The sequence below is a fragment of the Homalodisca vitripennis genome, chromosome 7 (assembly GCF_021130785.1).
Source record: "Homalodisca vitripennis isolate AUS2020 chromosome 7, UT_GWSS_2.1, whole genome shotgun sequence".
NCBI lineage: Eukaryota > Metazoa > Arthropoda > Insecta > Hemiptera > Cicadellidae > Homalodisca > Homalodisca vitripennis.
Genome location: NC_060213.1, coordinates 70,025,543 through 70,039,991, shown reverse-complemented (window position 1 = coordinate 70,039,991; position 14,449 = coordinate 70,025,543). Strand labels below are relative to the sequence as shown.

Here is a 14,449-nt window from a genome sequence, read left to right as displayed (position 1 = left end):
AATCAAAAATATATTTAGCCTGTTACTATATTTATAGAGCAATGACCTTTTTAACAGTGGGAGTTCTTCAGCTTCATGCGGTTCCCGGTAGGCAGCAGCAGTGTGCACATAGTGAAAATTCTCAACACTTAACAGTTCTCTTAGTGCAAGGTATTATATTCAATTGAATACACCGTCATTCATAATGACGTTATAAAGTACAGAGGTTTAAAGAAACAAAATTCACCATTGTAGTGAAATGTAAAAAATGTAGAGATATTTCACGTACAGAAGTGGAACATATTAACTCATTTTAACGGGAAAGAAACGTAAATTTGTAAATAATTTGAAATTTTTTAGTAATTTAAGTTATTATTCATGTACTATTGACGAGGTCAGAAACGTCGGTTTGGAATTTAAGATATTTAGTGTTTGTTTTCATGAATCCCTTATTTATCTGGTTTGTCGACCTTTACTATCATTAATACTAATTTATTAACTGTAATCATTCTGATGAACAGAAACATTCAGATTCTGAGAAACAGTTGATCAGGTTGGAACTACATAATCGGGTTATATTAATTGGCTAAGTATGCTAAATGTTAAATGAAGAAGTATCGAACATTTTTGTATTAAGTTCGTTAAGTTTGCTATCAATCCCCCTTGCTTCATCCTTCTACTGGAGGCTGCAATATTATTAGACGTGTTATCTCACTTCATTAAACTGTCTCGTCTTTCCATTTTTAAGAGACAGCTCTGATTCGCTAAAGAAATTAATATTTGCAGATGCGTTGCTTTCAAACCCTAGCAGTCTAGGATGGCATTCTGACCAGTTGGTCGATAAAAAGCATCTGCGGAATTAAAATCTAACTCCTAATGCTACTATTCTTTGCTTAAGACCTTAATATTTACATTTAATAAATGCAATAACATACTTTAATTACTTGTTAATTAAAAATTCACTGACGTAATAAGTGTTTGACTGAGCGTTAGGTGAACTTAGCCTCGTATGAATGTGTTAACTTTGGAATGATGTGTATACTTGTTGTGATAATTAGAATTTGTTATGTACACATTCATTTGTCAATTACTGAAAAAAACAGGTCCATTAAATTTTTGCATTGTTAACCTTCAAAGAAAAATCGCTGACTAAATAATTGTCTAAGAAAACTGAGTAGCCTACAATTATAAACTATCTGATATAGTCACTCACACTCTTGATTGTGCATACACCTGCAGGAAAATATGTTGCATGAAACTTGGTATATGACACTAACTTACCCATACTAATTATGAAGGAATATCACCTGGTTTGTTGTTGATATTCTGGCAAGAGTATGCGTTTTAAACTGCTAACAACAATGATTTAAATTTCTGTGAACAATTCTAATATCTAAGTTAGAAGAAAAAAACAAGAAAGTTAATCATAAGATATTCTACCTATGATTCGGTCTATAGCATTCCATAAAATAAGAAGTTGCACCGAATTACAAAACAAATTTACACAACTAGAAAATTCAGTTTCATTTACGACACTTCGATATATACAATAAGCGAAGTAAATATTTAAATTCATAGTACCTGAGTTATTTTTCTCAGTACTAAAAAAATTATGCTTCCCTTTTAAAGAATCAAGGTTTTTCTCGCAAGTAAAATTCGTAACTTAAACTAAGACTTGTCAGTTTAGAGGTGTAGTACGTTCTTTTTCTCTTTGCAGGTATATGGTCAACATAAGCCACTAAAGGGCCATCTTCACTGCCAACATGGTTTTAACACTGGCAAGAGAAACTTTAATCGCAGTGTAAGAAGTGGGCACTGTCTATTTGCCCGTTCACGTAGATTCGTTTAGTGTAAGATTTCCAAATGTTTTTAATTTAGGACAAGAATATTAGGAACCCTCATTATAATTAGTCCTAAAAGAAATTCTACACTGGTTCCAGAGTAACAAGATATTCAGGATCGGCAAGGGCGAGGGGCCTCTCCGTCAAAATCTCTTAAGGAGGGATAACTGGGACTATATCAGCTTTGTCACCTTTTAAAGAGGAGAGGACAGCTCTGATCCAGCCTCTTCCAGTCAAAATGGGAAGGAAAAGCCAATATCCCCTATCAATTTGTCTTACATATCATATTTCAACAGTCAATTCCGCAGTAAACCAGACCTATCAACCAGCCCTGTGTACTCCACTATATCTACAGTTACCCTTAAACATTTGCTGGCATGATATTTTTGACTTGGTGCGGAGGACTTCAAAGATAGTGTTCACTTCCACCATTTATAACAAACCTTAACACTCACAGTATCTTGTTGAATGTTATTAGTCAGGGTTAATAACTTTGGAAGTCCTAAACTTTGAGCCTATTATCGCTAGATGATATTGTTATCGGTGATGGATATCGTACAAAACCAGATAACACCTTTGTCGCAGTCCATTGGTTTCCGACATAGTAACGTGAGAGAATGGGCTGTAGAGCCATATATCCCTCTCTGTATACTTCCCTGTCGCTATTAAAGTACTGATGTAAGTCAATATCAACTTGAATGTGTGCATTAGGTCAAAAGTTTCCAGATTTAGTATAATATGGCCGAAGAGTATGCCACTAGGATGATGTGGTGAAACGCTCAATAAAAATATATGCCTAGTTGATATTTTTTCTAAAATTTCCCAAGTTTAAAGTTGTAAGTTTTAACTACACGGAAGTAAAGCTAATTTTCCGTAAGCTTTCATTCTGTCAACATGATGGACGTTGAAAAAATGGTTGTTTAACAGTGTGACCTATTTAACTATTGTTAAAATATTTATAAGTATTGATTGTATTATGTCAGAATTTTCAGGAAAGAACTAGCAACTTTATAGTTTTCGCTTTGGCGTAAGGCAAGATTTGTTGTATTGGTTTTTTTCCTTCGTGTGAACTTTGTTTTTGTGGCCACAGCACGAGATTTTAGCTTTTAGGTTGACAATTAGCAAGTTGATTATTTTGCATTTGGTAACAATATTCAGTCCGTTAAGTTGATTTATTGACTTTTAGAGACTTATAGATCGTACGGAGCAAGTGGTAGTAGCATTATCGCACTTCAATCAGGTGAACTGAAGCTCTGCGTCCCCTGCCTTGGCTGAATATTCAAGAATAAGATGATCATAACACCCTACCATGGGAAAACGTACGATCACTCGTGAGATATAAACTTTTGAAAAACTACTTTACCATCATCTGAACTTTCCGCTGGAGTATGGACCAAAGAAAGTTTTAGAGCAGTTTATTTATATCATAGTTGAATAATAAACTCTGAATTAAATATTTCCATTGATGTTAAATATTTTTCTCTTAATAAACAAACGCAGATACTAAAGATTTTAAATGTTTTTTCCTCATCATTATTTTCCATAAGTAGTTTGGATATTTTGAGGTTATTTACCACTCTGTGCATTTTGTTTCACAATAATTGGAATTACCAAATTACTTACCTACGAGATTTTGCGTGTCAGAGGACTATACTTCCCAATTCTACCTTTCATAATCTCTGGTTTCAAGGTTAACAACTAGCAAGGCTAGTAAAAGTCACTACCTTTGGTCATTAAAGGCTGTTTAGTTCTAATTGATACAGAAGAATTTCATGATTCGTGATATTCTTAATCTTGACGATGAACAGTTACTTTAAATGAAATACATCACAAAGAAAAGAGATGTAAGGTAAAGTACAGTTATAACAATACTGTCGTCTTAATATCATAACATAATAGGTAAATTTGTATTATAGTAACTGCCAAACTTATTTATCACTCTACATTACCATAGTGGGGAGTATAATATTTGTTATACATGTATAATATAAAGAACACACATTTCGAAAATTGAGCTTTTATTTTTTATTGTTAGCTACTCAGTTATCCTCAGTTATACTTTAAAAAACCCACAGCTCTAAAGCAAATCACTTTAAGTTTCAAAATTATTATTAGGTACTAACACGATGTTACTTTAATGTAGATCTGGTATGTATAAGGCGGAATATACTTTTACTATATATTAAAGAATTGTAATAATGAGAGTTTAAAATGTCAGTAGTAGATAATAATCGACCTAGATCTATTAATAATAGATGGAGTATACTGCATTTACTACAATAATACAATATTTTTAAATGATCATGCGTTTTATATCATTCACTGTTAGCAATTCCTTATTCGTCCTCTGACGTACGGTGGGCACAAGGATGGAATAGCCTGAATGAGACCATGGTGTCCTGTGTGACTGTCCTCTCCTTCTCCTGCCAGGTGACCCAGACCTCGATGGCATAGAACGTAGTGCCAATACCAGTAAGTCTCAAGCCGAAATAAAATTGGTTGAGGCCTCCAGCCACAAGATGTCCACGAGCAGGATAGTCACTTCCACCGTCCGTCGTGGTGACGACAATCTTGTCGATCAGAAACTTGTACTGGTGGCATGTGTTGAAATGTTGAACCACGGCTCCATAGTCAAAGTTGTCGTTGTCACGCTTCAAGAACACGTATCTGAAAGGAAAATAGGCTTGAAATATATTTGTTTAGTATTATTACGTAAATTAAGGATATTGATCAGACAATTATAATTTAACTCATGCTGAGAACAAAAACACAACTATCTACGTAGCAGTGGAAGAATTTAAAATATACGGTAGTATTTGGTATAGATTTAAAAGTAAACTGATTTTGAATACCTAATACTTTCTACTAAAATATTGCAACTGGGTAGCGGCCAGCCTTTTTTCCTTATTTTTCATTTTATGAATCACTGGGTTATCGTACATAACATGGTTTACAACATAAAATGAACAAGTAATTTATTAATTGATAAAATCTTAAATAAAAAAAAAACTCTAAAAATACATCAAGCATTTAAAAAGGAGATTTTTATATCAACAGTTAATATCTCGTTCATAGAATTGTTGAAAGCTCGTAATGAAAGTGGTCTTACTTTTTAGTACACGTGGTAGTAAAAATCATCTTTATAAAATGTAGGAAGCTCGTAATTAAAGTGGTCTTTATTTGTATTACAAAAGGTAGTAATTTATATCAACTCGTAGAAAGCTCGTAATGAAAGTGGTCTTAATTTATAGTAAAAGTGATAGTAATGTTTCTTAAGTGTAGGCATATCCATTCCATGCATAGTGTAGTTTCATTAGTATAATTCAGAAAAGTCAATACTATTGTTTATTAGTTTATAGCAGAAATTCACTGTTTCATCTCTGTCTAGTGATGGTTAATCAGTAACGAAAGTTGTCAATAGTTTGAATTTTTGTGAAAAAGATCTAATATAATAGTTATTCAAATTATCTATAAAGATCAGATTACAGTATAATAATGTACTCATAGTAACAAGTATTTGCATACACATAATAGGTCTTCTCTCATTATCTCTAGTGCCATAAGCTGAGTTTACCTTGTTCCGACAAAGAAAATATGTATACATACGTAGGATTTAGAAGCACGGCCTTTTATTAATGAAAAGGCCAAACATGTCTACTCCCACCATTAAAATTAACTTTCGGCCTTAATTTATTTACAGGTCCACAATTGGGTTTACCTTTTTGCCCTGTCCAAGAAAGGTTTACTAGGTCTACTACTTTGGTAAAAAAAGTGTAACCTTACAGCCCCTGTAATATTTACTTTCAGTGTAAGACTTTCCAACTGCCATGCTTGAATGTGCCTTTTCATAACAACAAAGAAAATATTCATACTCACGTCCGAATAAATAGTTACTACGGTCAAAAAGTGCCTATCCAAACTGTTTGTATTCACTGAATGTCTATTTTATTTACGGTTTAACAGTTAAGATTGTGTTGTTGACCCAACCAAGAAAACATATAGACATAAATGACTACGAAACTAACATAGATAAAAAGTCTACTTCGAGATATTTTTGGTGTTATATTTCATATGGATTGTTTACCGCGATAAAAAAATATACGTATAAGTAAATTTTAAAAGACTACTTTGTTCAAAGAGTATCTGTTTTCATCGTTATTGTACTGTTTCTATTATGGGAGGAGGGTGAAAAGTTCTTCAATATAGAAAGTTCATAATTTTGAAATAATTGTTTACAATAAACTCAAACTAAAATAAATTTTATTTTCAAAAACAAATTTCCAACACTTGTACATGTTAATGCATGAAAATTGACAGCACATAGAACAAAGTCTGTGCGTGCTGTCCAGTTCAAATCTAGAATGTACAAAATATTAATAATAAAATAAGAAATGCTATATGTTAATGAAAAATAAATAAATAAAAACAGAAATGAACTAAAGGAATCTTTAACTAAAAAATAAAAAACTTGACAGTCTATACATAATTTAAAGTGTAACATTTACAATACGATGATAGAATTCTTATTGTTATCGAGTACGCAGTCTGGGAATGAACGGCTCGTTAGAGGTAGTTTGTGTCCATGCTCCTGCTTTTCCTTAAAGTACACTAAAAATGCCACTCATAGTATTAATGAAGCCAACCGGATTCGGGTGCCTCATGTGCTAACATCAAAAGTTTGTTCAGTAAGGTAGGCCTAATACGAGTTTAAACAGTGTTTCTAATGCTTCTAATGCGATTGTTTAAATCGCCACTTGTCCAATATGTAATGAAAATCAGATAGTAATTCTGATTTCGTACTACACTACACAGCGGATCGAGCTCTGTATATTTGATATTTTCTAAAATATAAGTTTAAACAAACGTTTCTTCCTCTTTGTCGAACTTTTGCTGAAATGTCAATAGCTGATTACTGTCAGTTACATTTGGATTATGTTCAGTGGCTATTATCATAATTAAAAAAAATTCTAAAACATTTCCGAAACCTTCCGATTTTACGATTTATGGAAACCTTTCTTAGAATTCAATGGATAATAAACAAAAATAATAGCTAAATTGATGCACTCGTTCACGTGATTAGCGCTTAGCAACCAAGATTTTTATATAATTGCTTTGTAAATATTTAAATATGGGATAACAAATACCTTATTTCGGAATGGATATAATCTATTAAGTAATGAGTGTTGCTGCAGAAGATTGAAAAGTTTGCACGAGATTAGATGTTATCAGAATTTATATATTTTAAGATAATCCACCTTACCTAGATGACGGCTTAAACCTGCCGACGACGTAAGAAGGATTGCCGGGGACGGCGAGGCACAGCTCGATGAGCTCGATCACGAGTAATGCCCATATAGCGATGGCCCTCATCGTGCTAACAGCGTATTGAAGTGCTTGTGTTGTCTACCTTATATACTCTATAGTGTGGAATGTCACGTATTATAGTTTTGTCGAACAAAGAGTAGGCCTGTTTCCATAAACAATAGCTGTTATTGTCAGCACCATATGTGTCATTTCATTATTTGTTGTACTTCAAAATGGGGAACAATTACAATTACACGTTGGGTTTGATTTTAATAGAGAGGAACGCGGAAAGTACCACCTAAAATTGCTACTTTGAATAAAAAAAATTGTATAATAATTTTTTTATGCCGGTGATTTCTTTCAGTAGTAGGCTACTCAAATTGACCAGGTTGATTAGGTTGTCAAGCATGACATCGCAATACAATAACTGGTTATTGTTTATTTAAAAGTCATATTTTAACAATAATTATATCATAGATGTATAAGTATTTGCGTCGAGAACTTAAGGGCACAATTAAACTAAAAAAAAAACAATCATAATTCAATTGATATAAATCTTAACCCATGTTACGTAGTTTAAATATAGTAATGTTAAACCCATATATAAATACGTGCATGTACAATTATTTCACCAATTATATTTAATATAATAATTTATTAGGACTAATTAGGATAGTGAAGTATTGTAAAGATCTCAATATGAGGAATGCTTTCAGTATTAGACTATCAACATTTTATGTAACTTGCTGCTTCGCACACAATTTTTATAATCAAAAGGGAGTTGTAGTATTTATGATGCAATAAGATGAAGTCTTATAAGCGTTTTCAAACAGAAGTAGGCACAGATGTGATACTTTAACCAGTGTCTGTGGTTAAGAGTTTCAATAGGTGATACAAATGTTGATTGGTTCTTATTTAAGGTTGTTTGCGTGAAAAATCATGCCTTTATAGTTAGTATAAATTATATTCCTGACTCCACTGTTGAGTTAACCTTCCCTGATAGCTCTTTAAAGAAAATACATGCATATAAATGTCCTGGAAACATACTTCGGAAAAACACCAACTTCCAGCCTTTTGAATGTACATTCAGTCTATCTCACAGTCACATAGTAGTGTCGGCATTGTTGTCCCCACGATGAAAATAATATATTCCAATATAAACCTTGATTACTTTCGTCCCACACACACACACACACACACACACACACACACACACACACACACACACACACACACACACACACACACACACACACACACACACACACACACACACACACACACACACACACACACACACACACACACACACACACACACACACACACACACACACACACACACACACACACACACACACACACACACACACACACACACACACACACACACACACACACACACACACACACACACACACACATACACACACATATTTTTATATATACAGTTCGCTCGCAATTTCTTAAGCTTTGCACATGTATGAGAACTTATTGTTAGATATGTCCTACGGCAGTGTTCAGGTCACCTTGTTCCCACCATCAAGAACGTCTATCTATAAGTGGATATTTATGAACATTTTACTCTGGGCATAGTATTGTTTGCTCAATATATTTGATCAATAGTATAAGTGTGAATTAAAAGTATGGATAAACTCTGTTCATTTTTGATGGATAAAGATAGAGGGATGGAACTCGGGAAACATTTCCGGGAAATATATGAACTTTATTAGTCACTGTTACGTTGTCCATTTCCCCAAAATGGGATTTTGGAGGGGAGGGCGGCTCAAAATTGTAAATATAAAAACTTCATTTGAAAGGTCGATTACTCACTGATACTTTTTATTAGATCTTCGCTAACAGTGAATGCATGTTAGAGAAGCGAGATGGATAAATATATACGTGAATTGTATCTAACTCACGACATCTACATGTGACCATAGGTTGAGGTAGTTTATTTTATAGTTTCGCTATAATCTTTAAAATAATTTGAGTTTGCTCATTTATTATTACCAGCTCTGTTTATTGATAACACTTTTTGTATTTAACACCTGGTTTGTATTTTTTTGTATTGGTCCAAATTATTGTAAATTGTGTATATATATTTTATGTGGTATGATTTTGTCAATCTAATAGTTTTATAAGAATTCCTCGGGCAATCCTTAGTGGTTTTACGGAATACGTATGGATGGTTTCTTTGAGTCCTTCCTGTTATTAACACTATCTCAATGAATACTGACTGAGATAAACTTTACTAAGATGGGCCTTAGATATAGGTCATCATCAGATATAGAAATAACTAGGTTCTGTGATATACGAATTTTCATTAGATCGTGCGAGGTTCTGAATATTAAAGAAAAACTTATCCGTTAAAACGTCATATATTGACGTTCTTGTATCATGCTGCTTCTCTTGTGAATCTGACATTTTTTGAGACTTTATATCATTCTTATTTTTATCTTAACGCCCGTTTTTCTACACTTTATTGAATGTTGAAGTTCTTCAACTTAAGGGCGGAGGCTACATAACGACAATGTTTACCACAGAATCCTGTAACCTATAGCGAAAATAAGCCGATGTAATAGGTTGAAACCCTTCGATAGTCTTAAATTCCACTTTGAACAGCAAAATGCTACAGTTTTATAACAATGAAGAAACTTCTAATTGTTATAATAATCCCTCTGGTGTTTACTTATACTGTTTTATTTTTACTCTTCTGTGGAATGCAATCTAGTCATATTATGTATTTATATATTTTTTACTAAGTTCAATAAAAAAATTCATAAAGATGTCTGAACTGTCAGAACAATAAAATACATAATCAAAGAAAAAACAAAAAAAAAAACAAATACAATGAAATACACTTATTTATGATGAATATTCAAGACTCTCTGACACTTCAAGTTGACAGTTGTAACAGTCTCTAGAAGCAAAAAGGACTGAGGGATGGCTGTTTAAATTATAGAATGAAAACAATATTAATACATCAGAACACATCGTAAATAAATGAACTTTTCTTGATTCACAATATATTTTAATTAATTCATTCGAAGCATTATGAAAGTGCTGAAAAATGTTACTTTATTCAGAACAATTTATTACTCATCCTCCGATGCTGGGTGAGCACAAGGATGGAATAGCCTGAACGACACCATGGTGTCCTGAGTAACTGTCCTTGCCTTCTCCTGCCAGGTGACCCAGACTTCGACAGCATAGAAAGTTGTACCTGCACCGGTAAGTCTAAGTCCGAAGAAGAAGCTGTTAAGTCCGCCAGCCACAAGATGTCCACGAGCAGGATAGTCACTTCCGCCGTCTGTCGTGGTGACGACAATCTTATCGATCAGAAACTTGTACCGGTGGCAGGTGTTGAAATGTTGAACCACAGCTCCATAGTCAAAGTTGTCGTTGTCACGCTTCAAGAAAACGTATCTGAAAAATTGCAAATAGTCAAATAATTTTATAATTGTTTATTGGAACTACGAACCACCAATGCGTAAAGGTATCCTATAATTTGAAAATTAAATGTGAATATTTTGGGAGATATGAGGTTTCCATTGTTTTCTGACCATCAGCAGAGTTCAACTGTCTGAAGAAAACATCAAGAAACTTCGAGAACAAAACAATGAAATTATTTGATAATTAAGACATTAAAATCTCCAATAATTATATTTTTATTTTATGAGACCATTCACTTTCGGGGAAAAAGTAATGTTAAGTACATAAAGTTTACTCGTAAAATAGTAAACTGTGTGGTAATAAATTGAAATTAAATACAAGAAATTGAACTATCCGTTAAGGATACAAAACTGAAGTAATTGAGAAGATAAAAAAAAAATAAAAAAAGTAAGTAATTTAAATATTTTCTAAAACAAAGCTCAATCAAACCAAATGTAAATTTGCAAAACGAGTATCTGGTTTCTATAACAATCACAGAAGTGATTCTTTTTAAACAAGCACACATAAAGGTTTCTTAAAATTGCAAGCTTAACTAATAAAGGCATTAGAAATTTTGAAGAATATGTACATCAATGGGTAAAGAAAGGTGGGAATTTATAAAATTAATTGTAATACTTGTGGTTTAAATCACATTGATCTAGCAAATTGAAAGTTAAACAGTCCTTACTCAGAATAAGTACGTACATTTTATGACAATTGAAATATTTTTTTGTACTCTTAAAGAATATTCATGTATTCAATATTTTGAAAAAGTTGTATATTTTACAAGTTTTAAAAGGCCTTAAAATCGAAAGAAATGCCGTACAAAACTACTCAAAGGACTTATTGGAACTAAAGTTCATTATTTTTATCAAGTTTGAACTTGCCTCAAATCTCAAATAACCAAACTTGGTGATAGAAACATTCATTCGGGATTTATATCTAATCAGTATCTCTGAAACAGCTCGAAATATCACAAATTGTTATGTACAAAATCTTATAAGTATTCCAGATCAAATTTTGTTTTTACTTTAGGTAAAAGAGTTGTGAATTTTGTAAAGCTTTAATGGCCGCGATATTGAAACAAAAGTGACATTTTTCAAAAATTCTTTATTATTTAAATATTTTTCATTGGTGGAGTTAAGCGATGTTGGAGAGTTTAAATTTAAACAATACAATTTAGAAGAGAATAAGAAATATACCATTGTGGATTAGGAGAAGTCTATTCACCAATGGATTTCTATACATCTGACTTTATTTAAAGATGAAAATAATTAGTAAAAGATATAATATACATTTATCAGTAAATGGAATGAAAAGATTTAAGATGAACATCGTAATATGATTAAATTTGTAGAATATCTTTCAAAAGATAAACATTTGTTATAGTTTATAATCCTACTACACAAATTGTAATATTATTACATTTGAAAAGTAGTTTTGAAAAGAAAAACATTTGTTATAGTTGAAAACTCATACTCAGGATACCAATAATAAAATAATAAAACTCTGCACTAAAAAAATTTTCTCTTTCTTCAACAGCATCATATGGAATTTTGTCTGTATTAATTGGAAGGTATCTGAATTATAATACCTTTTGATTCATATGACATTCTAACATAATTGAAAAGTGAGAGATCTCTGTGATCCTTAGCGGCTCTTGATACATTCATGAATTGTGTACATTATTTTATTTGTTACATTAAATTAAACTACAGTGTGTTAGTCACTCAGTATTGTAAACTCAAGTCTTTACGATACACTATAGCGAAAGGAATAATACTTTTTACACAAATTCCAAACACATTTATATACATTTTCTGATTTTTGTTAATTTGCCTGCAATATATATTTCAAATAACATTCATATATGCCTCTTAACAATTTCCGAAAGAGCTTTTATTGTGTTTGTTTACCCTAAAATGTTGATAACTACATATGAAATAAGGTGTACCTTTAAAAAGGTTAATGAAAATGTACTAAATATATCCTAACTTACCAGTAAAAATGTTTTATACGATAATAGTAAAATGCATTTTTAAAGGCAGTGTATTTTTATAAGGCTATTAAAAGGTTTTGTACCAACGGTTACAGTGGCAGAGTATGGTGAAAGCACATATATTGGTCCATCACATAACCTAAAGACGTAGTGTAGTGTCAAACCTACATAGTACATATGATATAGAATATTCTATTATTTCAACAAAATTAACAGTTCACACAGATTAATAGGCTAATTAGATATTATATTAGACATATTAATTATATTTGTTTAATTTCTGTAAGAATAGAACACGTGTTTTTGAAATACGTAACAATGTTGAAAAATGCCAGGAATAGAAGGAGTGGTAGGAGAGTGAGGAAAAGTTAACTCTCCTCTTCACTTTTGTACTTCTTCCCACGCCTACATTACTAGATCTAGTGGGCGTCACCTCTTACAGCTATAAAGAAGTTGACAATTTTAAAATGTATTTATGTTCCTCATTTATAAGGTAGTTGGCAATTTAAAGATTTATTTATGTTCCTTAAGAATTGATGGTATAGAATTTTATTTGATGTAATTATTCAACTTAAAAAAGATACAGCCCCTGCGTTTTGGTATTCCTGTAAAATATTAATTGTTGTATTGTATTTATAATACATAGTTAGTTCTCATACAAATAGTTTTACAAACAGTCCTAATCAATAGCAGTGGCTAAAAATACCAATATATAAAATGAATTTGATTAAACTCTAAGACACTCACCTGGAAGACGACTTAAACCTGCCGATGACGTAAGAAGGATTTCCTGGAACGGCAAAGCAGACCGAGACCAATTGGGTAATTACTACCAACCAAAGAGTAAAGGTCTTCATCTTGCCTTCTCATAAGATAGTACGAAGCTATAACACCACGCCTTATATAGTACAGTGTAGGGACGACGTGTCGTAATTGGTCTAAATAAAGAGCAATGTCTGTTTCTTTTGAAAATACTGCCCATTGTGAGCAACATATGTTCCTAGACTCTAATAGAGTTTTCTCAATTGTGGCAGTCTTGAATGCAAGGTATGCAGAGAGAGGAGACTGGTACTTTGCACCTCGTAAACTATTTTATGAAACAAAAGTAGCGAAGGATACAGGATTTTCGAGACATTTACCATCTTTCAGTGATACAATGCAATCAGTATCACTACGTTTCACGATTTGCAAGATCTCACCTCTTTTTCAGGTAAATGATTAAACATAAATGAAGGAGAACGACATAAAACTTTTACAGGAGATAAATTAAAGACAAATAGGGCTAGGTTTGTATTTTATACATTTTATGATTTAAGAAAGTTGAATTATTTACATAAAACGTTAGGCCCATCCTGTCATCGTTTTTGTACATACTGTAAAAGTTTCGTTATATTTAAAGGTTTTTTTGTTTGGGCCCAATTAACATGTATACCTTAATCTCAGGGAATGACAAATATACATTTAATCATTTTATAGCTCTCAATAATTTTATATTAATGGTCTGTAATAACAATCTCCTTAGAAACAGCAATAAAAAAAAATGTTTGTAGGATCTTTAAACATAAGTAAATTTCATAAGTTCTACTGATGTGTGCATATATATATATATATATATATATATATATATATATATATATATATATATATATATTATATATATATATATGTATATAAGGAAACGAATAAATACTCGTATATGTAGGCAATGAAATTGTTCTAGCCACTGATACATTTATATTGATTTCCTATGTGTTACGGAAAAATAATTAATTAGATTAGAAATTGCATTTACATTTCTGAACAATGTTAAAAATTCAAGCCTCTAAACTTGCAAAGTTAGTTTAAAATATATTAAAAAACTTATAAATAACAAAGATGACTAGTAGTAGTTT

The 14,449-nt window shown here is 31.9% G+C and overlaps 2 protein-coding genes across 2 annotated transcripts; both read right to left on the bottom strand.

Moving 5' to 3' along the window:
• Positions 1–3,821: 3,821 nt before the first annotated feature.
• Positions 3,822–7,213, bottom strand: LOC124366540. Its single transcript, XM_046823129.1, has 2 exons — positions 7,081–7,213; positions 3,822–4,487 (listed from the first exon to the last, which is right to left on the bottom strand). Exons 1-2 carry the CDS (start codon positions 7,188–7,190, stop codon positions 4,157–4,159), a joined length of 441 nt encoding a protein of 146 aa, XP_046679085.1. The 5' UTR covers positions 7,191–7,213; the 3' UTR covers positions 3,822–4,156.
• A 3,008-nt stretch (positions 7,214–10,221) lies between these two features.
• LOC124366768 lies at positions 10,222–13,414 on the bottom strand. The gene is made up of 2 exons (XM_046823369.1): positions 13,305–13,414; positions 10,222–10,552 (listed from the first exon to the last, which is right to left on the bottom strand). Exons 1-2 carry the CDS (start codon positions 13,412–13,414, stop codon positions 10,222–10,224), a joined length of 441 nt encoding a protein of 146 aa, XP_046679325.1.
• Positions 13,415–14,449: the final 1,035 nt, after the last annotated feature.

Bases quoted from the DNA above. Each gene is read 5' to 3' on its own strand.
- LOC124366540 (XM_046823129.1), bottom strand. From the start codon at position 7,190: ATGAGGGCCATCGCTATATGGGCATTACTCGTGATCGAGCTCATCGAG. The intron at 4,488-7,080 runs GTAAGGTGGATT...TTTTCCTTTCAG, and splicing joins AGGTTTAAGCCGTCATCTAG to ATACGTGTTCTTGAAGCGTG.
- LOC124366768 (XM_046823369.1), bottom strand. From the start codon at position 13,414: ATGAAGACCTTTACTCTTTGGTTGGTAGTAATTACCCAATTGGTCTCG. The intron at 10,553-13,304 runs GTGAGTGTCTTA...GCAATTTTTCAG, and splicing joins AGGTTTAAGTCGTCTTCCAG to ATACGTTTTCTTGAAGCGTG.